This window comes from Anomalospiza imberbis, chromosome 14 (assembly GCF_031753505.1).
Source record: "Anomalospiza imberbis isolate Cuckoo-Finch-1a 21T00152 chromosome 14, ASM3175350v1, whole genome shotgun sequence".
NCBI classification, from domain to species: domain Eukaryota; kingdom Metazoa; phylum Chordata; class Aves; order Passeriformes; family Viduidae; genus Anomalospiza; species Anomalospiza imberbis.
In genome coordinates this window covers 4,493,173-4,516,565 of record NC_089694.1, presented here as the reverse complement: position 1 = coordinate 4,516,565, position 23,393 = coordinate 4,493,173, and the positions used below count along the sequence as shown (strand labels likewise).

The 23,393-nt window shown below is 43.2% G+C and overlaps 1 protein-coding gene across 1 annotated transcript in view; it reads left to right on the top strand.

The window, feature by feature from the left end:
* The first annotated feature begins 8,689 nt into the window (after positions 1-8,689).
* Positions 8,690-23,393, top strand: part of LOC137482323 (connector enhancer of kinase suppressor of ras 2-like) — a 170,855-nt gene continuing 156,151 nt past the window's right edge. The window contains exons 1-2 of the mRNA XM_068204569.1: positions 8,690-9,249; positions 9,507-9,580. Of these exons, the coding sequence (XP_068060670.1) occupies positions 9,209-9,249; positions 9,507-9,580 (115 nt within the window). The 5' untranslated portion in view covers positions 8,690-9,208. The remainder of the gene's footprint in view (positions 9,250-9,506; positions 9,581-23,393) is intronic.

The following is a 23,393-nucleotide window of genomic DNA, read 5'->3' as shown; positions in this document are numbered from 1 at the left end:
AATCAAGTTAATTTGGAGAGACAGGCTGAAGGGAAGAGACCTTTTTATTCTGCATCCTTCTTTTGGATCAGTGTTTAACTCTGTGTGGCTACAGAAAGGATGAAAAATGTCCAGCTCTGCGCTTAGACCTGAGGTTTCCTCATTCACAGATGTATCAAGGGCAGGACAAGAAGCCTCACGTACTAAATTCTCTGAAGTGCCCATGGTGAAGGCTGCAGCAGATGTTTTCATGTCAGGTTAGTCTGGCAGGTATTCGTGGCTCATACAAATTTTCTTTTTCTAGCTTTCAGATTGTTGTATCTCAATTTCTGCTCACAATATTAAGGCAACACAAAACCTGGCCCCAGTCACATGCTGGGAATATCTCTGTAGTCACAGCCAGTCCTCCAAGCAAATATTGAGTCTAACTAAACATGGAGAATGAAGAGGCTACTGGAGTATAAAGCAGGAGCATAATCTCTGAGGTTTTAACCAAGGCATTAGGAAGAGCTAATAATAGCAGGGCTTTGCAGAGATGCTAAGATAAAGGAAAAGCCATCTTGAGAATGCCTTGAAGAAAAGCTTTTGCTGTCACCAGTCACTTGGCAACATGAAAGACAAGCTTGGACCAAAATCACAGGGAAAATGAAGATGGGATGATAATAATTGTCACAATTTTATGAATCTGACATTCCCTGTGCCAGCACATCCTAGGTCACCCCATCAGATATCTCTGCAAGGCGAAATGACTCTTTGAATATTGGAGCCCATGCTCAGATATTTCTGTAAGGCACATTTTGCCGTGGGATGGTGGAGAAGGAGATAATGATGGAACACAAAAGAATAAAATGGTTTTTCTCGGTGGAATGGCCCAGAGTGCACCCAGGCTCTCCTGGACACTTGAATATGAGCTTGTCCCTCTTCTCCCACCACACTGAGGGTCCCTCAATGGCAAAACAAGTCCATTTCCAACATTGTTGCATATTTTCTTCACACCATAAATGTCACACAGAATATACAGCCCAAGTTTCACAGAATCACTGAATATTCTGCATTGGTTCCCTGAATCCTTTAGGAAAGTCAACAGGCACTTGTGCTTCAAAGGCAACTTTCCAGCCAGCAAATAATGAATTACAAGGGAATCTGGTATCAATAGTTTGGAAGTTTTATTACTGTTGTCAAGTTTTCCATTATTACTGGTTTTTTTTTTCCAAGTAATATCGTTTACCTAATGTAGTGAGAAGCAGATGGTTTATTGCTTAAAAGTTGTTATGTGATTCTTGCAGAGGAAGTACACTGAACATTTATTCTGTTTTTATCAAATAAATATTTTCCATTTATTTAATAGAGGAAGGGGAAAGGCAAATACCAATCATATTGTATATAAATGAATATGGATATATTGACAGGAAATTAAACATATTGTAGTAATAAATATTCTGACATTTTATTTTCTTCAAAGAAAAGGAGCTGGAGTTAGCAGCACTCAAATTTTAAAATTCCTGTGATTTTAGGGACAAAAAAGAGAGGTCTGAAAATTTAGTCTGATCTCCATAATACCTACAAAATAAAGGCCATTGACCCATGTGTAATAAATTTGGCATCACATCGATGATTTCTGTTGAGCTGGAAATTATTTTGGGAGAGATTGCCCAGTTTTGCCCTCAGAAATTCTCATGCTGACCCCATGACTGTCAGTACTGTAAGCTCCATGTCATGGAAAACTGAATTAAGACAGTGAATCCATTCTGGGCATAGAATTGACTGCACAGTGCTACAGGATCCCTCTGAAGCTGCATGTGAGGCTCAAAGAGACTCGCTGCAAGATATTTCCCTGTTTCTCCTTAATTTAGTTACTGTAGTCAGTCCTGAACTGAGCAGAACTTTATAGTTGTTCCTGGAGGAATTCTGTGCAGGAAAATGATAACAAAGGATCTGTCTGCAGTTTTCCCCTGCTTGCCAAACTGGTGATGGCAAACTGAAGAGATCAGTGAAGCAGATGAGGCCCCTGTTCTCTTTGTTTCCCAGCAGCTCAAAGTTAAGACTTACCCAAATATCTGTGTCCTCATGAAGTTTATTTGGGGAGGAAGCTGTGACTCGTGGCAGTGGCAAAGTCCCCATATGGAAACTTCCTTGGCAAGGTGGAAGCCTCTTCCACTGGCATTGCTTCAAGGGACTTTCTTCTTGTGATGCCTCAGGTTTAAGCTTTTATATTTTTCACATTCTTTGCTGCTTTTGTGTGTGGGTCTGAGCTTCATATTATGGGATGGCGAGATTTCTTCACAGAGCAGGGAGACAAAATTCTTTCTCCAGCTGGGGACCAAGGACAAATGATCCAAATCTCAGGCCCAAGAGCACAAACAACGTGGGCTGGAGAGAGAAAAACAAGCAGGATGGGACTGCATGGGCTAAAGCTGGAATGGGACAATGAACTGCAATGTGCCAGTGGAGCAGAGCTGATCACAGTGAGAGCCCCCGGGAGCGCTCGTGCATTTTGGGACCATTTGGGTTCATCTTGGGTGCAGCCCTGGCTGGGCTCTGGTGCTGCCCAAGGTGGATCCATGGAGGAGATCCTTTTAACAAATCCCTGCTTTATTCTTTAACTCCATCTAGCCCCTGTTCTAGGGCAGCCTTCACAAGGCATCACTTGTATCTCTGCTTTGAAGATTGTCACAGGGGTTCCCAGATGGGAGCATTCCCTCTTATTTGGGGCTCTTTGGGAGACTCTAAACATGTTGGTGATATCAACAAGCAGGCTGAAAACAGAGGATCCTGTTTCCCTTAATATGAAAATATTTCAGTGTTCTCTGCTCATTTGTAGTCTGAGTCAAAGAACACAAAGTTCATCTTCTATGAGAAAAAATTACCCAGTGTCTTCACTGAAATCAGTGGATTTTCTTGGAGAAGAATGATTTTTTTTTGGTTAATTTTTCTACATTATATCTTTGAAATTAATACACTGCAGTTGCATTTAAAACTCTGGATAGGGCTGCGAAAAGTGATCATTTTTCCATGAGATGTGTAATCTAAAGATCCTGTTTTATAGAAAAGCTACTATTGATGTCAAGGAAGTGTAACAACAGCTAAAGGGCAGCTCCTGAAAAAAAGGGTGATGTTGTGATGAAAGTGATGCAAGACAGGAGGAAGTTTGCAGTGCCTCTGTTCATGGTGTTCATATTCTGTGGCTAAATAGAGGATTTCAGTCCCAAGAGAGGTCAGAGGAGGAGCTTTTGTGTACAATAAAATACACTGAGGAAAAAGCAGTGCAGAAAACCATCTCAGCCATGTCAAGACATATTTTTTAGCAAGTGATAATGAAATAATTTCTCTACATTCCTGAGAAACCAAGTATTTCTTGCATTTTTTTAATGTTAGCCCTGATTTCCAAACCATTTGTTAAGGGTGTTTTAATACCCCAGTTAATGTAAAGTATCATAAATTATGACTAACACACATTAATAAAACAGTTTTATCATCTAATGGAGCATGAAAAAATATAAATTTCTAATGAGGCTCCATATAGAAACTGGGATATTAATACCTGTGATGGAAACGCAAAGACTACAGTGGGTTCCTGTGAAAAAAAAAAACCAAAAACTTTAGGTTGATACAACAGTAAACACCAGCAGTGAAAATGAAATGCAATTAATTAATTAATTAATTAATTGATGTTTATTAAAAGGGAAGCTGCCGGAGCTGGTGACGGGTACGGAGCCAGCAGATGGCACTCCAGAATGTGGAACACCATCCTCCCCATGCCGGGGCTCCGCAGGACAGACCCGCTGCCCGGGGCCTCGCCGGGCTCACAGCCGACAGAATTCCACAGAGGACAGTCGGGGCTGGTGCCTCCACCAGGAGAAAGAACCTCAGCAAAAGAACCTCAGCTGTGGGGGGTGATGGAGAATCACAGGATCCTGGGATGGTTCGGGTCGGAAGGGAGCTTAAAGCCCATCCAGTGCCACCCCCACCATGGGCAGCGACACCTTCCACTGTCCCAAGGTGCTCCAAGCCCTGTCCAGCCTGGTATGGGACACTTCCAGGGATCCAGGGGCAGCCACAGCAATGCAATACCCACCCCAGAGACTGGCTCTGCTTGTTGGAGTGTGATGCTGAGAGCACCACAGGTGTGGATTCAATCCCTGGATGTTCACTTAAAGAGTTGGGCTTGATCCTTGTGCCTTCCGACTCAGCATGTCCTGTGATCTGAAATGAAGACTGATGGATCGTGTGGGAACCTCCCCACTGACCCTCTCTGGGACTCGTGGATCATGTGGAACCTCCCCATTGACCCTCTCTGGGACTCGTGGATCATGTGGAACCTCCCCACTGACCCTCTCTGGGACTCGTGGATCATGTGGAACCTCGCCACTGACCCTCTCTGGGACTGATGGATCGTGTGGGAACCTTCCCACTGACCCTCTCTGGGACTCGTGGATCATGTGGAACCTCCCCACTGACCCTCTCTGGGACTTGTGGATCATGTGGAACCTCCCCATTGACCCTCTCTGGGACTCGTGGATCATGTGGAACCTCCCCATTGACCCTCTCTGGGACTCGTGGATCATGTGGAACCTCCCCACTGACCCTCTCTGGGACTCGTGGATCATGTGGAACCTCCCCACTGACCCTCTCTGGGACTGATGGATCGTGTGGGAACCTTCCCACTGACCCTCTCTGGGACTCGTGGATCATGTGGAACCTCCCCACTGACCCTCTCTGGGACTTGTGGATCATGTGGAACCTCCCCATTGACCCTCTCTGGGACTCGTGGATCATGTGGAACCTCCCCATTGACCCTCTCTGGGACTCGTGGATCATGTGGAACCTCCCCACTGACCCTCTCTGGGACTCGTGGATCATGTGGAACCTCCCCACTGACCCTCTCTGGGACTCGTGGATCATGTGGAACCTCCCCATTGACCCTCTCTGGGACTCATGGATCGTGTGGAACCTTCCCATTGACCCTCTCTGGGAGCTGGGAATGATCCAAACCCTCTCCTCACAGCCCCTGCTCAGGCTGCTCGAAGCACAGGAGCCTCCCCCAGCTCTCCTGAGCTCTGACCTGTGAGAACAGAGCCCAGCCCCTCCGTTTGTAAAGCCAGGGTTAAGTAAGGCCAAGTTTATCCCTAAACAGGAGAATCTGTCAATCCCTATCCCAAACCTAAGCTGGGTTTTGTTCCTCCCAGTACATTTGTTGCTCTCTTGCAACTTCACCAGAGGCACTTTGCTTGCCATCTCTCAACAAGTGTCTCAAGGGCTGGAGGCAACATCAGGCAGAATGTGGCCTAGAACAGAATGACCAAAACAAACAGTTTAGCTCCATTCTGTTTTTTGAGAATATGTTCTTTTCCACAAAAAACAGCTGTATAATATATGAATGTTACATGATAAAAAGCTTTAAAGATAACTGAGGATCCAACAGTCATTTCCTTGGAGATTTTTCTTACTTTTCCATTAATAATATAAATTATAGATGTCCTAAGTTATAACATTACATACCACTTTTCCAAGGCATTCATGATTTATTTAATCTGGAGCTGCATGTTCTTGTTTGTCCATAATGGACATCAAATGCTATGTCAAGACTTTATTAAACTAACCCGCTCCTAAAGGACTTATTTCACAACATGCAAGTTATTTCTTCATCAAAGAAGATGAGAATAATTGTTGCCAAATGAAAATTGCAAGAAATACATGATTGTTCTGAGTGTTAGAGTGACTATGGTACCAGATTTGAACATAATCCTTAATTGGAAAGTTATCACTGGCCATGAAATACACAAGAACATTTAACTGCCTCCCACAGTGACCATGAAAATACGGAGACTGATGGTTTAATTAGCAATCCCAGAGATACCAGGCAGTGCTCAAAAGCTACAGCACTCTCAGCATTATTGCTGGGAAGGAGGAGGGACTCCAAACCTTTCCACCAGTCTGTTCAGCCTTAGGCCTTTGCTGTCAAAGGCAGCAGCGATGATTATGGGCTGGAATTACCAGATTATTTTATATAGGCCTTTGACAACAACGTTGCCTTGTAGTGAAAGCTCTGCTTCCTTTCTCCCTTTCAAATGCCTCCCTTTGCTCCAATGCTTATGCAGACTTCAGTCAGAAAGTATTTCTCATTTACATGACCTAGATAGAATAATAGTGAGAAAGATGTTCCTTGATCTTTTTTCTCTTGATTTGCTACATTCAGCCTGGAAGAAAAACACAGTCATGGGAATGCATTGTTGCTTTTATGTTGGCATTAGGAAGCAGTGCTAGGTAGGGTGGGGAATAGATCTAGGCAGAAGCCCTGCAATAAACAGGCAGAAAAACACATGGCAAAGCTTTAGGGATTACATAGTTTTGCCTATTTTAAAAAAAAATTTCCTTGTCTAGTGACTTCACCCACTTGATCCCACTGCAGTGACCCATGGCTGACAGGAATGGTGAGGGAGCCTGTCAGGGGTGACAGCTCAGTGCAGGGGGGTGTATTCCATGATTACTCCTTCCAGGGTCGTTACCTCAGCGGGCAGAGTGGACAACCTGTATCAAAAAGTGCTCTGAACAGACTTGAACCGTGCTTCCAGAAATAGTCTGGGCTCCATTTGGCCTTTCTGATGCTCAGTTGGATCCATCACTGAGTCCCATGGCCTGCCACAGGCTCCTTTCCCGATCTTGACATGTTCCTGTGACATTCCCATGGGTGTAAGGAATAAATCTTTATGGAAGCAACAAAAGAAGAAGCAGAGGAAATCCCCAGGTAGAGCCACCCATGGGCTGCCACACTGAACATACCCATGGGAGTAGTTGAAGGAACATTTCCCTGGGGTTGGAATGATTTGTGACAAACCAGGGCCATGTGCACTGACCTTTGCAACAGAGAATGAACCTGAATAAATCATCAGGAAGGAGAGAAATGGAGCTTTTTTTAACAGCTTTGAATATTTTATTCCAAGAGGTAGAACAAAAAAGTAGATGGTTGTCCTGAAGGTTGTAAAATCCCAGAACACAGGCAAACTGTGACTGGTAATGATAAGGAAAATCACAGGAGTTTATCTAACAGCCAGGGTCTTCCAGACAAATTATAGCTCCTGCCTGAGCCAGCACCGTGAATAACAGTGGGAATAAATGAAAATGCAAACCATCCTTGGGGGGAGGAGCCTCAGTAACAGGACGTGAAAGATTTAGAAGGTTCTCATTGTGAAAATGGAAGTCCTGATTCCAAAATAATAGTTGGAGGCCTCTTTTGTCGTCCAAGGACAATTTAAATGAGTGGAATTATTCCCACTGACATTGATGAGCTTTGAATTCAGGCTTCATCCTCTTTCAAAAATATGTCCAAATATATTAAAAAAAGTGCCCAGTCAAGCCTGGGTAGGAAATGTAAGACAAAGGGGGATTGACAGAATGTCTGTCAAATGACAGGAATTAGGGAAAGAGTCCAAACAATCACGAATGAAGGTTTTTTGTTTTTTTTTTTTTGGTGTAAATGTGTCAAAATACCAAGTTTTTACACAACATAGCTTATCTCAAATTCTTCCATGCTGGTATTGAACTTTAAAAAATTAGGAATTTGAAGAAAGAATGGCCCCCAAACAACTCGTACAGTTTCCGATAGCTAATAGAAATATTTATTCCCAATTCTAGCCCACTATTGCCTAAAAAGAGAAGTATTGTGCCTTTGAGAGCTTTGTCATTGTGATGTCCATTGTAAACAGCTATTTAGACAGAACTAAAGCTACTGAAAGTGGTCTCCCAAAATTTAGAGAGGAAGCTGACATGCTGTTCAGCCTTCTTGAAGGAGAATTGATGTGAATCCTTTTGTAAAGAAGATCTGTGCTCTGAGCACTCCAAATACATCATAGAATACTAATCACACTATTTCCCAAAGCTAAAGAAAAATAAAAAAGGATAGAGTGCATCACTGAGCTGCGAATGGCACATCTCTTTGGAGATGCTTTAGTGGGGGAAAGATGCCTGTCTGCATCCTTAACTATAGAAAAAAAAAGCCTTGAAAGAGTAGAGAATAAACTGCCAGAGAGTAGGTTAAGACTGGATTTTAGGAAGGCATTCTTCCCTGTGAGGGTGGGGAGGCCCTGGCACAGGGTGCCCAGAGAAGCTGAGGCTGCTCCTGGATCCCTGGAAGGGCCTAAGGCCAGGCTGGACAGGGCTTGGAGCAAGTGGAAGGTGTCCCTGGCCATGGCAGGGGGTGAAATGGGATGGGCTTTAAGCTCCCTGCCAACCTAAACCACCCTGGGATTCGGTGATAAAGATTCCATTGGTATTTCATGTTCCTCCATATGAGAGAGAGATCTCAGCCTGGGGACTTCAACCCAGCCCCAGGGGAGCAGAACATCCCCATCCTCTTCCCCTGATGTGCTGGGAAACTTGGAGCAGTACAGGGGAAAAAGGCAGAGAGGAAAGATCACTGAAGAGAAAGGTGGAACTGTTTTGTTCTGCCTTTTTTTCTGGTCTCTGAGTTTCTGCCCTTAATATAAAATAGTGGGGCTGCAGATCTCAGACCAAAGGTTGGAGCCTGCAGCACCTTCTCAGCCACAGGATGCAGAATTTGTGCTGCATGAGGCGCAGAGAGTCACAAATGGGTCCAAAAAGTGCTGTTTGGCACGTCTCATTGAAATGTTTCACCTTCATCTGTCAGAAGGGTAGTAAACTTCGGGATTAGGAATACTTGAAACGTGTTTTTTTTCTTTCATAACAAATGGGAGACATTGACTAATGATCCCAGTACTGAGAGTCAAAATACTTGCTGTACTTGTCTATCCTAAAGTGCTCTAGTAGTACAAATTGCCTCCTCGATGCTGTCATTCTCTCCCTACAAAATGAACAGCTCATAGGAGGAAATATCCTGCCTCTGAATGTGGCCAGGAAAAAAAAAAAAAAGAGTTTTCTCCCAGTAGTTTTTTTCTTGGGTAAGACTTTTCATACTGTGTTTGACATTCTGAATTACATGATTACACAGTACAAGACTCCAGCAACATTTCGCATTGTAAAGATGGAGATGCTCAGCATTTTGCCAGATGCCAGGCGATATCCTGACGTTTCTATCTTCACTTTAAGCCGAGTGACAGTCAGCATATTCACAATGAAGCCAAGACAATCTGCTATCAAGTTACAGTAGTGACATTTTCCCTGATGAAGATCCCAGGGCTCGTTGGAATAAAGCAGCTCCGCCAAGCGCGGCGTGCGGAGCGGCTCCGGCGTGGATCGCTCCGTGTGTAATGCCATGTTTTATCCGTGCCGGTGGCTCGGCGGGCAGAGGCTTTGGTAAGTAAGTCTGTACTGCACCATTTCCTGGCTCGGTGCTCCGGGTGTTGCAGGCTGTGTGCAGTGGGGGAGGTGCCAGAGCTGATCAAGCAGTGTAATTTTATACATTACTGAATCAGTGCAGGAGGAACCTGGAGGGACAAAGCATCATCTTCTCTTTGAACTGCACTGTAAAATCCGACAGCTTTCCTAGCCCAGCCATGCTCTGATACAATTTTTCTCTCCTTTTCCCCCTGATTTTGGTGTGAATGATAAAGTGATCTGATGATGGCTCTCGTTATGGAACCTATTAGCAAGTGGACGCCCAAGCAAGTAGTGGATTGGATGAAAGGTAGGATCGTTTATTGCCGTGTATTGTCTGTACTTTGGATGCAGGCGATTTGCATCCGTGCTCTCGCATTCTTTGTTTTGGGAAGAGTTTATTCAGTTCTGATCATCCTTGTGCTGCTTTGCCCGGTAGTTGTCAGAGACAGGGCTGAGGAGAGGCTGCTGGAGCTGTGCTGTGCTGTGGGAATTGCTGCCGACAACGGAGCAGGGATCAACTGCGTTTGCTGGACAATGCAGACACAAAGTGTTTGTGTCTCACGGCTCCATTATGCCTCGCACAGGGTAACGCCGGGATGTTTGGCTGCTTTAAATTTGCCCTGATTAGGTCTGGTTTGCTCATATCAGGTGATGATGCAGTGGCTGTGCAGCGCTTGTCTGTAGTTTTGGGTACCACAAGGAGCACCAGGAGCCGGGGGCTGGACTGAGGCATCCTGCTCCTCCAGGGACGTGTCCTGCCCTGTCCAGGCTCCTCCAGGGACGTGTCCTGCCCTGTCCAGGCTCCTCCAGGGACGTGTCCTGCCCTGTCCAGGCTCCTCCAGGGACGTGTCCTGCCCTGTCCAGGCTGCCCAGCCGCGTGTCCGAGGCTCCGCGGCCGCGCCAGCCGTGGGAAGGCGCAGGGCTGAGCGCGGCTCCGCGGGGAAACTCGCCGGGATAACTTGACAGGAATGATGATTTCCCTGCACATTCGCAGTTTCACAACACAGCCGTCAGCTGTGACATGTTTTGCCTGACAATGCTCGGCTGTGCTGCAAACAGACGGGGATGGATGGGAGGGCGAGGGATTGTTCTGATGATAAGTGGTTTAAATTTCTCCGGAGTGGGGGGAGAATGTATTCCCACAGTGGGATGCATTAGTGTTGTTATACAGTGCTTCTGATGAGCTGCCTGTCTTTGAGACAAATAATTCCTGCCACGGGGGATCTCTGTTATATAAGGAGAAGAGGTGCAAATTTCGGGTGTAGGTTACTCATGGAAATCATTCCTGTGATGTGATGACTGAACTTAAGAGAGGGTTGAATTGGATGCCCACTCGAATGTCCTTAAAGCTTTCAAAGTATTCTCATTAATAGAGGAATGGTTCTGGTCTCATTTTGCTGAGCTACATCTCCACACTTCGCTGAAATTGGGCTGTTTTGGTGCTCATCAGACACATTGCCATTATCAGCTAATTATCCTTCTACCAGCACAGAGTCTTGTGGAGCAAACGGTGTCTAGGGGAATGGATGTACTTGGTATCTCAGGCGTTTGGGAACTCGGGGTAATTGGGAGGGCTTAAGCAGGTCATTGGGATGGGTCCTAAACCTTTAGATATAGAATTGATTCTCAGGCTCCAATGTCATTAGGTGATAGCAAATCCTCATGGATTTGCAGAGGAGTTATCTGACCCACACCTTCATTCCCAGTACATAAAAGAGTTAAAAAGTGGACAGATCACTCTGCTAATTTAACTCCTTACTTGAATTATAATGTAAATTAGGTGTCAAAGCATGTAGAATACTTGTTGCTAAATTCAAAATTACTTCCTGCTTTTTTATCCTTCCTGATGCAAACTAATTACATATTGGGCAACAGCAATCCATGATGTGCAGTGGAGGAAGGTCATACAGGCAGCAGGTTTTTGAATGTCTGGAGTTGCCTGACAGTTGGATTTCCATACCAGCCTGCACAGTGCACCATCCACAGGGATATCTGGAGTAGACAGCATTGTCGGTGCTGTGCCTCTGTGTTCAAGCTTAAGTAAATGTAATGCAGTGAACACTGAAGTATTCACAACGTTGGTATTTTCCTTGGTAGCATGAGCTGCACATCCACAAACAGGAAAGTTGCACATTTGTCCATTTTCCCCATGTTAATATTACAAGCCTCTTTTTTATCCCTTTGCAGATGTATTGTTCAGCTGCAGCCAAAGACCTAACCCACACAAATGGCAGACTGGAGTCACTTTAAAACTACTTATAACTACCTTGCTTTGCAAAAATTGCCCAACTATGGCCACTGTTTGCCTGTAATTTCCATGTGTTGTGTAGCTCAGCTCTGTTGGCTACAGTCGTGCTGCTAAATCCATATGCCAGGGAGGTCGAAGGTCTGCACAGGCAGTGATTTGCAGTGAAAAGGTAGCTTTTATGTAGTTCTTCTATTCTGAAAGGTCACTTCTTTCACAACATTAAAAGATAAATCAAAGACACTTTCAGAAAATTACCACTTTAGGAATGAGTATTATCTTGACTGTAGATAGCAACACGTTAATAAACAATGGAACAAATATTGCCTCTGTAATGTACCTTTGGGGGGCTTAAAAATATGTAGAGAATTAGTTTTATTTGTGGAGATCGTAAATGATAACATATTTCACAGGGAAATTATAGCAACATGCTTTTAAAACTTGCATTTACCATGTCCCTTGAAGCCACTAGAACTTATTCCTAAAATCTGTTAGCAAAGCCCATGTTTTGAAACTAACTAGCAGTGAGTACCAGAAGCATCAAATAACTGTAGAGAAGATGGAAGGAAGCCACAAAAATGATGTTAATGGTTTGAGACCCAGGTCCCCAGAACGTGTCCTGGTTACAGCATCCGATGAGAGCAGCAGCTGCAGCCTGAGCCCCCCCCAAGAGGAGACACCCTTCTGTTCTTTTCCTTTAGGAAATGTTACTTGCCAAAAAAGTAAAAATTGGTAGGCTTTAAGGAACATTGTAATGACAAGTTGGCATCTTGTATTTGTGCACAGTTCCTTTCTCGGGAACGCACTCAACTGGAATTCAATTAGGGAACTGCATCTGATGGTGTGGACAACCTGAAAAGGCCATGCAAGTCTCGGGAAATTGATTCCTGAGGCTCTCAGAGGTTCTAGAAGTTACAACTCTGGATACTTTTGTCTCTATACAAACGTATTTTGTAAAGTTTAGCAGATACACCAGTGTGGTTAAAAGGGAAGGTTTCAAAGGAGGTGACAACATTAATTGTGGAGGTATTTTTAGCAACAGTTTTTAGTCAGTATTTTTTTTTCCCCAAATTTTCCAAAACGTTAAACATCTCCCAATGGTTTTCAGATGTTTTCCCTGGTTACAGCCATTTCTTACATAACTTACCTGTTTTCCTGGGGATGTGTTCTATGGACCCAAAAGAAAGGGTTTTTTTTAAGGAAAAACCTTTGCCTTGCTCAGATTTCCCCACTGGAAAACAAACATTACCCATAAAGCTCCCCAGTGCCTTCAGGGTCAGAGTGGTTTCCAACTGGTCAGTTTTCCCTGGATCAGGTTTAACATATTAATGGGAGTAAATGGCAAAGTGCCCTCCAAGATGTGCATCGGGAATGCTTTACCTGGAGATTTTTGTTGCTTTTTGGCGCAGGAGCTCGCTGTGAAACTCAGGGACACTTTGCAGGTTATCAGTGAGCAGTCCAAACCCAAACCCATCTATTTTAATGTGCACTGAGCAGGGGAGTGCTGTACAGAATCTGGGGCTTTGGGGTGCAGAGGGGAGCTAGGATGTCTTACTGAATTAACAAAAGAGTGAGAGTTTCTGTTTCCATTGGAGGCAAAATCTGATGGGAATTATCTGTACTTTTACAAGCAAGAGCATTGGAGATGTTGTACTTCCTAAGGGGAGCAGTTTACAAGTAGGTCATTTAAAATGTGAACTCGTTTACAGGGAAGTGACACCTCTGTCCAAATAAATACTCACTTTTCAAAACAGTCCAAGGAAATGAAATGAAATACAATGCAATGAAATACAGCTGTGACTTTCAGAGAATGCAGTGTTATTGAACAGCTGAAAATTAAAATGGGAAACCAGCTATTCCTTAAGTACCTGTAATAACTCCACACAGAGCCTGTGATTCAAAGTCCTGGGGACTGACAGGTTTGTCTGCCAAAACAGCCTGCAGTGGAGGTTTCTCTCCTAATAAATGTTCTGCTGTAGATACTCATTTCACAACTGCGAGCCATTTTTTCCCCTTTAAACACAGAATTTCTGCACCCTCAACAAGAGATGTAGACATAAAAAAAATAAAAATTAATTCAGTTGGTAAACTGATTAAATATGCTGCACTGATCCTGTGCAGAATAATTATATGTTTAGCTGAAGGGTTTTCCTTAGCATGTAATTCCCTGATTTCAGGCTGGCTCATGAAAGGGAAAGGCAGGGAGGGAGGGAGAGGAGAGCAGGGAAGCTGATGACGTGAGAGGACTTGTTAACATTCACAGCACGCCGGGCTCCGGCAAACCCCTCTCCCTCTTCCTTCCCTTCCCATTAGATCACTACCTGTGCTGGAGCAGTGCCACAGCCAGGGAGCCTCCTCTCTTTGCAGGACATCATATTTATCAGATCTCAGAAGGTGCTGGAAGCACAGCTGGGTATTGTGATCCACTGCAAAAGCAGCCCTGGAGGTGCTGAGCTGGGTGATGCTTGGCTTCCCTGACCCCCCCTCCTGACCTCGGAATCCCATCATGCAGGAGCACGATTCCACCAGATGCAGTTTGAAACTGGAGTAGATAACCGAGGTCATCCCTTATTTAGAAAAATGTAGGTTTTATAGCATCTTTTCAGCTCTTTCCAAAGACAAATATGTTCGGGAGAGACCTGAGCCACAAATGCAGAATTAGAGTTCAATTTCCAAGCTGTTCTAAACTAAAGGTTTCACTGTTTTCCTCTGCTCTCACCACTTGTACAACTGAGACAAACAATTTGCTCTTGTGGCTCCCCCTTGGATTCCTGTGTTCCACTGGCACCACATTTCCAGTTGTCTGTAGGAAGTCACTGAATCAGAATTGGCTGCAATTCCTCCTCGATTTCTCTCACAAGTTTGGGACTTTAATGCTTCTCAGTAATGAATTTTGTGAACAGCTCTTGAGTGCTGTAAACTGTTTGCTTTTAAAGGCTCAGCAGAGCCTGCCTCAGAGTTGACAGCTTTGCAGTGTAAGTGCTAAAGGTCAGATTTCACAGAACAAGTTCCCAATATTCAGCTCAGTTAAGTGCTGGAATAAGCTGTCCAGGCAGGTTGGGCCATTCCCTTTGTAGGAGGCTTTGAATACAACTGAGAAGAGCCCCAGTGTCCCTCTGGAAGTGTTTCTGTGCCCAGTCTGTCCCCAGCAGAGTGACCTAATGTCTTCTCAAGGCTTCTACCAGCTCAGACAAGACCTTGGGATGGTTTCTTACATGGGAATCACCCTCATCTTTGAAATGTGAAAAGTCCCGAAGAGATTATAGCTCTGGCTTCCTCCTGCTTATTTCACAGTTTTTATTTCCCAGAATAGCCACGGAGGTGATGCCCAAATGTCTAAAGCTCGGAAGTTTTCCTGCTGTGTTTCACAGGGAGAGCAGCAGAGCTGCAGCCCCAGAAGCAAACCCAGACCTGCTCCACTTCCACCAACATTCCCCAAAGGCCCCTTCCTCCATTCCTCCCTGCCCCAGAGGTTAAGGTATGAAACAGAGCTCAAAAGACTGGCAGGATTACCAAGAGCCAGTGCCCTCAAGGCTTTGACTGTTACAGCTTTAATTCAGTTTGTGCACCACTGGCAGCCTGGAGGGACAACAAAACACTTTGCAGAGCCCACGGCTCCAGTTTGTGTCCTCCCAGTAACTGCAGCTGTGCTTGGGGTCATTGCCAGCTGGCCCACAGCTAAATGCTGTACAAAGACCTTCCTAAATCAAGTCTATCTCTAATTCTCTATGGAAATTATTTGGCTGAGGTATTTCTGCATCCCTATCACTATTACCTCATTTTCACTAACTCCACTTTGAGCACCAATTAGAAACTGGTCTATATATCTTCCAAGAACCAACTGGATTAGCACTATCTCCATAAAAGATTTCAGCAACATTTAGCAATTTAATGGTCTGTATTTATTATCAGGTTATTTAGGACCGTATTCTGAAACTTCCCTATCTATAAAGCAGGTACATTCAGCCCTTTTTAAGAAATATAATTCTGCTCCCAGAGAAAAGTCTGAGCTCAATGAAAGTCTCTCAAGTCACATTTATCAAGCGTAACTAATCTTTCAGGTCATTATGTAAAGAAATTTACTTTATTGTCTTGCAGCTTAATACCAGCAGTCAGACAATGTGTCACGCCTTGCTGGGCCTTGTAACCTTTACCATCTGTTAAAATGATGCCAAATCCCCAACTTTCTCCCAGTCCTGACCATCCCAGGGAGGGCAGAGTGGCAATGCAAATTCAGAAGAGCTCAACGTTCTCCAGCTCTCCGTTACTTCACAGTGCTTCACCTTATGAAGCAAAATTCAGGATAAATTGGCTGCTGTGGATGACACTTTCAGACCACACTAAATGTGGTGCTGTATGTCAGGAAGCTGCAAAGACACTGGATCCTACTCAGCAGTAAGATGCTTTCATGGTTTCTTCCCAGACTTTCTTGCCCCACTCTTTCCAATTTTTAAATTTTTTCCTTCCTTTGGCAGGACTGACATCAGCCCATGTGCCATAACACTGAGAACTGTGTGTAACACTGCTACCACTTTGTAAAATGTGGATTTCCTAGGAAAAGATCAGAACATTTCAGTGCTACAGGATTACTGGCTGCCTGGGTTGGAAAGCAGTTTGAGAAGCATTGCATTGTGCAGAAAAATACACTATGAATATTATTTCAGTGCATGGAAAACACTGCCTAGAGATGGGGGAGCAAATCCCTGCTCCACATCCTGTCTCAGACCCCATGGGAAGGCAGCTCCTTGTTTCCTGGGCCTGTCCTCAAGGAATGCTTCTAAATGCTCACTGTGCTTGGCTAAATAAATATTCCTGCCTGAGAAACCTTGTTATGTCTCATTCTGATGGGTTCAATGTCTTGTGCTTCTGTTTGCAATGAAGGAAAAAAAGGAAAGCAAAAAGTAAATTATCCTTTTGCAAAATTGTTTTAGCACCTACAGAGCTTATCCTTTTAGTGCCATTCTTGTAGAACTGCTGTCCTGCCACGCTGACAGAAATGGAGGTTGGGGCTCTGCTGCTGAAATTAGTGACTCTTGATATTAAATGAACCATTTAACTGAATAAACCACAGTAGTATCAAATATTGCTAAGCAATAATCTACATTCATCCTCACCACCCAGAGTGATTTTGCAGATCTCTTCTAAATGCTGCTTTGCAGTACTAATTTCAATTGTTACTTTTCAGTTTAGGTATTTTTGGTAAACATGGCTTTCTTTTCCCTGATGCCATTGCAGTGAGGGCAGGAGCTGGAAAGGGAAGGTTCAGGAGTAACTCCTAAAGGATTCAGAGAGTGGAAAAAATTATGGGGTTTTATTTGTGAAGGGCTCTAGTGATGAATCAAAATGAAATTATTTCTGATTAACTCACACTTAAACAGCTCCCAAAACATATCCTCACTGACCCTCTGCAGAGAAGTGCTCAGGAGGATTCAAGGCCAATGCAATGTTTGGGTTTTCCTACTCAAATTCTCCACCAACTGTTTTCCAGCAAAGATGAATTATAAAAAGACTGTGGAGCATTTTTAGTTCCAACGTAGGTGGCATGTTTGAAATAAAAACGTAGCAGCTGGTAATTTTACAAAATTCATTCAGCTTTATTCCCTACAAATATGTCCATCTTTTTCATTCTAAGCACCAAACAAAGCCTAGAAAAAGTGTAGGGATTTCAGGAGTTCTTAAGGGGGAAATTGTGTTTTTTATAAGTGTGCTGAAACTGCTACAGCTCTAGAAAAGATTCATTTGGCAAATCTGCTTCTTTTACATGGAAAACTCTCTCTGAGTGCAGGCAGACAGGGGTGCCAGCCTGACAGCTCAGACATGCCAATGATCACCTGAATTAAAGCATTTTACTTCTCTCTCTCTCCACCAGCCTCCCCCATTCCCTTTTTGCCTCTCTCCTGTTTATTCATATTTCTCTCTAGCAGCATTTTTCTTTCCTTTTCCATAATGAGATGGACAATAAGCATTAGATTGTGAAGGAATTTGTTCATTTAACATCAAAATTTTCTAGCTTTGAGTGTCTTGGAGAGGACTCCAGTGATTTGGAAGTGAAGTGCATCCAAAATCCCAAGGGAGGTGAAAATCACCAGCCTCAAGAAGCCAAGCACAGCTCCTGGGAGCTTTAAGGGGCAGATGGAAAGAAGGCAAATGTTGCTGTTTCACTGATTCTTCACTAAAATCTCCTGTGAATATCCTGGATGCTCCTCAGTTCTCTTTCAGAGCATGAAATGCTGCTTCCCTGGGAGATGTGAGGGAGGTTCAGCAGTGGTATCCAATTATGAAATCCTGCCCAGTGGAGAGGGATGCACAGTTTGCCCAGGGAAGTTGTGGGTGAACCATCCCTGGCAGTGCCCAAGGCCAGGACAGGGCTTGGAACAACCTGGGACAGTGGAAGGTGTCCCTGCCCAAGGCAGGGGTGGGATTGGATGGAATTTAAGGTCCCTTCCAACTCAAACCAGTCCATGAGATTCCATGAGCTTACACCACACAGGAATGTGCTGCACATTCCTAAATCCAGGAGAGTCCTCTGCAGGCATCTCTCAGTGATCACTCAGCACCAACAATGAGCTCATCCTGAAAATACCCTCAATTACAGATCACTGAGAGAGACTTTAATTGCCCATTTTCAAGAGATTTCAATTGTTCATTGCCAAGCCACACTGAGAAATTCCCTTAGTTATAAAAAAACCACCAACTTTGTAGTTTACAAGAGGAAAAGACACTCAAAGCAAAGAAAAAACCCTCGAAATTTGCATTTGTATCATGTGGTTGGAGGGAACAGGTGGAGTAATGTAATGTAAGAGAAGTTCAGGACCAAGAGAGTTCAGAATATTCACTACTTGAATGTCACATGACTAGAAATGGATCCACTTAGGGCGGTAGCTCAGCAATGCTGCTCTTGCAGAAATAAATTCTGGAGAATGAAGACAGCTAGTGAACAATCCATCAAAAAATGTAGCAAATAATTATCTGAGTAGCAAAAAAGATAAATTATAATAATAGCCAGGAAATTTTCACATAGAGTAGAAAAAGAAAGATAAAGGATTAGTTAAAAAATAATCTTGGAAAAATGGAGGAATATCCTTCTCAAATCCTTCATTTATGGACTTAAAAACTTTGGGAAATGTGCTAAGAAAGCCATCACCTGTTGACAGAAATATACACTGGGACATCATATTAAATATTTCTTGTTTATCTGAAAATTCTCAGGCCAAATTATCAATGCCTTTTGTGGCAGCAGCAGCAATCACTATTTGCATATCAGCAATGAGGCGATACTTTAACTAGAAACCAAATTGCTCAAATGATGCTGCCATGAAAGTGTTTTAATTCAATCTGTGAATCATTCCAAGAGCCGTCAATATCACTCAGCATGTGGAAAGAGATTTCTATTCCCCATTTTCTGTGGATGGCTCTTTGTGTGTCCCCCCTTGCCACATTTTATTGATCTGAAGGTAGATCTGTAGTTTCTTCATTACGAAGGTCCCCTCTGGTACCAAACCAACAGAGTTTCTTCTTAAAACATTTTCTATATTTCCATTTTCTTTTATGATCAACTTTTACAATGAAAGGATGCTGGTAGATGAGGAATCCTGGCTTTTGGAATGAGTTAATTCCACATAGCCTTTGCCATTTTATCAAAGGGGTTTAAATATCCCTATATGAGTTCGGGAGTTCTGCAGTTTCCACGTCTGGACGTCCAGGCAGGAATTCCAAGTGAACCAAAGCTGTCCAGTTCTGTGCACTGCCAGCCTGCCAGGACTCACCCCAGTGCTCTTTGCTTTCCTTTCACCCTCCAGTGTCATACTTGATTTGAATTGCTGAAATTCTCATCAAATTATTCTTTCAAATCTCATTAATATCCCATCTTTCCAGGGGAAAATTATAGACAATTTTTTTTTTTTTGCCTGCAAACTGGCAGGCTGTCACATAAAAGGACAAAATGAACCCTTGTAGCACAATGTTAAAACCATCCTGGAACAGTCTCTGTTTGTCCCCATCATGAAATAACCAAGAGTGGTGGAAGAGCAGAAAAATATAAATTGCACCTATGGTTAACCCTAGTAGGCATCCATGCCTGATAACATAATTATCATCAATTTGGAGCAGTTCAAAATATCCCAGAATAATTTATATTTGACTATCAGACTATCACTAATTCTTCTGGAGCCACTGTCTTTCCACAGTTACCAAAAACATGGTAATGAAGCTCCATGACTAAGCATTCCCAAAATGATAACAGAATTTGCATAATTGAGATTTGGTGCAGAGAAAACCCACAAATTTCTCAGAAGAAAAAATATCCATGTAGTGGATATGTTAAAATATTGGCCAAATACAGTTTCAGTCAGGAACTGTGATTTTTTTGGAGAGGTAAAAATAATCAAGGTTTCTAAAAAGCATCCAAGAAGAACAGAGGAGTTTGAAGGTAAGATAATTTTATATTATTTTGGTCTGAAGGACATTTTACCACTTCCTGTAGTCAAGGTTTTTTGGCAAATATTCTTGATTTGCATATCTAGATTATCAGTTATGCTCTGAGATAAATTCACAAGATGCCTCAAAAGTACTGGAGATTATGTACTTGAAAATAACTAATGTTGTCTTCCTTAATCTCCTGTAATAATCATAGGAATGGGGCACTAACTGGGATTTTTCCTGAAGAATTAGGAATTCCACAGTATTTACAGTTGGGATGCGCTGTGATCTGTCTTGTTTTCAGTCCCAACGACTGTCAATATCCCTTGCACCATAAAACACAACAAGAAGAGCATTTTTTGGTCTTAAATTTCCTGCAATATGTCTCCTCGCCCTGGCTGAAGTTAAGCTCGTTTTAGTGAACCTCACACACAGGTAAACCTGGCCCAAAAGTCAGGCTGGTGAGAGAGAGAGAGAGAGCTCTGAAAATAAATCCACTCTTGCAGTGCAGGATCCTCAGTGCAGAAGTGTCAGTCCCTCCTGCAGGCTGGCTGCACTGATTAAGGTAATAAAACTGATCAAGCAGCTTAATTAGGAAATATTCTTGAGGGACACTTTACATCACAGTGCAGTCATGCACTGGTGTAGTCTCTTTTTTTTTTTTTTAATTTTAAAAAATTGTAGTGATCTACCAAGGGTTGTCTTGATAGAACCGATTTTAACTAGCAGAGAAGCAGAGGTGGTGAAAACAGAGTTTGTTAAAGCAGAGTTTGTTAAAGCAGGGATTGTAAAAGCAGAGTTTTTTAAAGCAGGGTTTGTTAAAGCAGAGTTTACCAATGCAGAGTTTAGTAAAGCAGGGTTTGTTAAAGCAGAGTTTGCCAAAGCAGAGTTTAGTAAAACAGGGTTTGTTAAAGCAGAGTTTAGTAAAGCAGGGTTTGTTAAAGCAGGGTTTGTTAAAGCAGAGTTTAGTAAAACAGGGTTTGTTAAAGCAGAGTTTAGTAAAGCAGGGTTTGTTAAAGCAGGGTTTGTTAAAGCAGAGTTTAGTAAAACAGGGTTTGTTAAAGCAGAGTTTAGTAAAGCAGGGTTTGTTAAAGCAGAGTTTGCCAAAGCAGAGTTTAGTAAAACAGGGTTTGTTAAAGCAGAGTTTAGTAAAACAGGGTTTGCCAAAGCAGAGTTTAGTAAAGCAGGGTTTGTTAAAGCAGAGTTTGCCAAAGCAGATTTTAGTAAAACAGGGTTTGTTAAAGCAGAGTTTAGTAAAGCAGGGTTTGTTAAAGCAGGGTTTGTTAAAGCAGAGTTTAGTAAAACAGGGTTTGTTAAAGCAGAGTTTAGTAAAGCAGGTTTTGTTAAAGCAGGGTTTGTTAAAGCACAGTTTGTTAAAGCAGAGTTTAGTAAAACAGGGTTTGTTAAAGCAGAGTTTAGTAAAGCAGGGTTTGTTAAAGAACAATTTGCCAAAGCAGAGTTTAGTAAAGCAGGGTTTGTTAAAGCAGAGTTTAGTAAAGCAGGGTTTGTTAAAGCAGGGTTTGTTAAAGCAGAGTTTAGTAAAGCAGGGTTTGTTAAAGCCAGCCTCATCTCCAGCCTCCGTTATCTTCCATTTTGCCTCTTTGCAATTCCCATTTCCCACTCCTGTGTTTTTACTTGTTGGTTTGGCTCTAAAAATCAATAAATGCTTATAGATGAGGAGGATATGAACAGGAGTTGAAACAAAACCTCCCTAGAAATCATAGAAATTGAAAAAAGACATGGCAGTCTGGGACTGCTATGGACAAATTCTGAAATGATTTCTGAAAAAAAGACACAGAGGCAGATATGCAAATGAAATTTTTAATTAAACAAGGGCATTAAGGGCCAGGACAGGGGGAATGGCTCTAAGCTGAAGCAAGGGAGATGTAAATGGGGCATTGGGAAGGAATTCCTGGCTGTGAGGGTGGGCAGCCCTGGCACAGGGTGCCCAGAGCAGCTGGGGCTGCCCCTGGATCCCTGGCAGTGCCCAAGCTCAGGCTGGACAGGGCTTGGAGCAGCCTGGGACAGTGGAAGATGTCCCTGCTCATGTCAGGGGTGAAATGGGATGGGCTTTTAGGTCCCTTCCAACCCAAATAATTCTGGGATTCTGAGATTCTATGGAAGTGAAAAGCACTGTTTATGTACAGGTGCACTGACTCTGGTTTGCAGGACATCCAATTGGAAATGGACACGCTGATGTAAAGGTAAATATGGGATTTGCGGCTCAGAAACTGATAATTTTTTCTAAATCTGTATTAAACCAAGCCATCATGGTGGTATCTCCATTTTTACCCTGGTCAAAGTGTGTGATATTGTGATCCAAACAGATTGCAGCAGACCGGGGTGATGGAAAGCAGTCACAATGCTTTGAAAAGCGATGTTAAAAGCTGTGGCCTGGTCCCCTCCTGCAGACCCCGGGGGAGGATTGCACTGCATTCACTGTATCGAGCATCTCTCTGTTTTAATGGACAGCCACATTCCAGCCGGTGCTGCATTTCAGGGAAGGACGACTCTGGCTGTGGGCAGGAGTTCAGAGCTGCTGAGATGAGAGGCGCTGGGTAGAGGCAGGATCATTATCAGCATCCTGCTGCTGGGAGGTTCTGCTCCTTATCAGATCAGCTAACCCGGCACAAAGCAATATTTACTGTCAAAGGGTAATGACAACCTTATCTACATTGTGCACTAGTAACTCTTTTTTGGCTCTGGAATACAGTAAAATTCCAGTGTTTCATTGGTTTTGGATTGCTAAAGGGGCAGAAAGAGTTCTTAGGGGCTGAAGTGCAAACAGAGTAAGATGCAAATAAAGGTTCTGAGCTTTACAGGTATTTCACAAGTCTTTTGCAGGTATTTCACAAGTATTTTAAGAGTAACAGTTCTTAATAATGCCAGGAAGATACAGCGAAATGCAGAGAAAGGGCAATTAATACCTTTAGCATCTGCAGCACAGGAAAGTTTCATTTTGGGGGCTGTCCTTCCGAATTCCATTCGTTCCACAATGCAGGGAAAGTGCTCCAGGAAAGACCTGGCCAGCAATGGCTTCACCTGGGGAATCACATCTTCCAGGCTGAAGTGTTTTTGTGCACACACACAGCCCATTAATCAAGGGGAAAAAGTGAAGCGTGTTATTCATCATATTTGCTGTGTTTGGATTTGAAGTGATGAGAATGATAATAATGATCCTGAGAATTATTACTAGGTAATATGAAGTGGTTTGTCTGAAGGAATAAATATGATTTGGCCTGTGAAGGTTCAGACATCTGGTACAAGCATATGGGTTGGAAACCTTTAGATAATTGCCATGAAAATACAAGGAAAAAGTCTTTTTAATGATAGAATCGAGGCCTTCAGGAGTGCTCCATGTGCTTCCCTCTGGAATGGAACCTTCCTGTCCCTGTTACACCCCACAGCTCTCTAAAACTGTGCAATGCCTGTCAGGGTACTGGGTTTACTTCTTTGG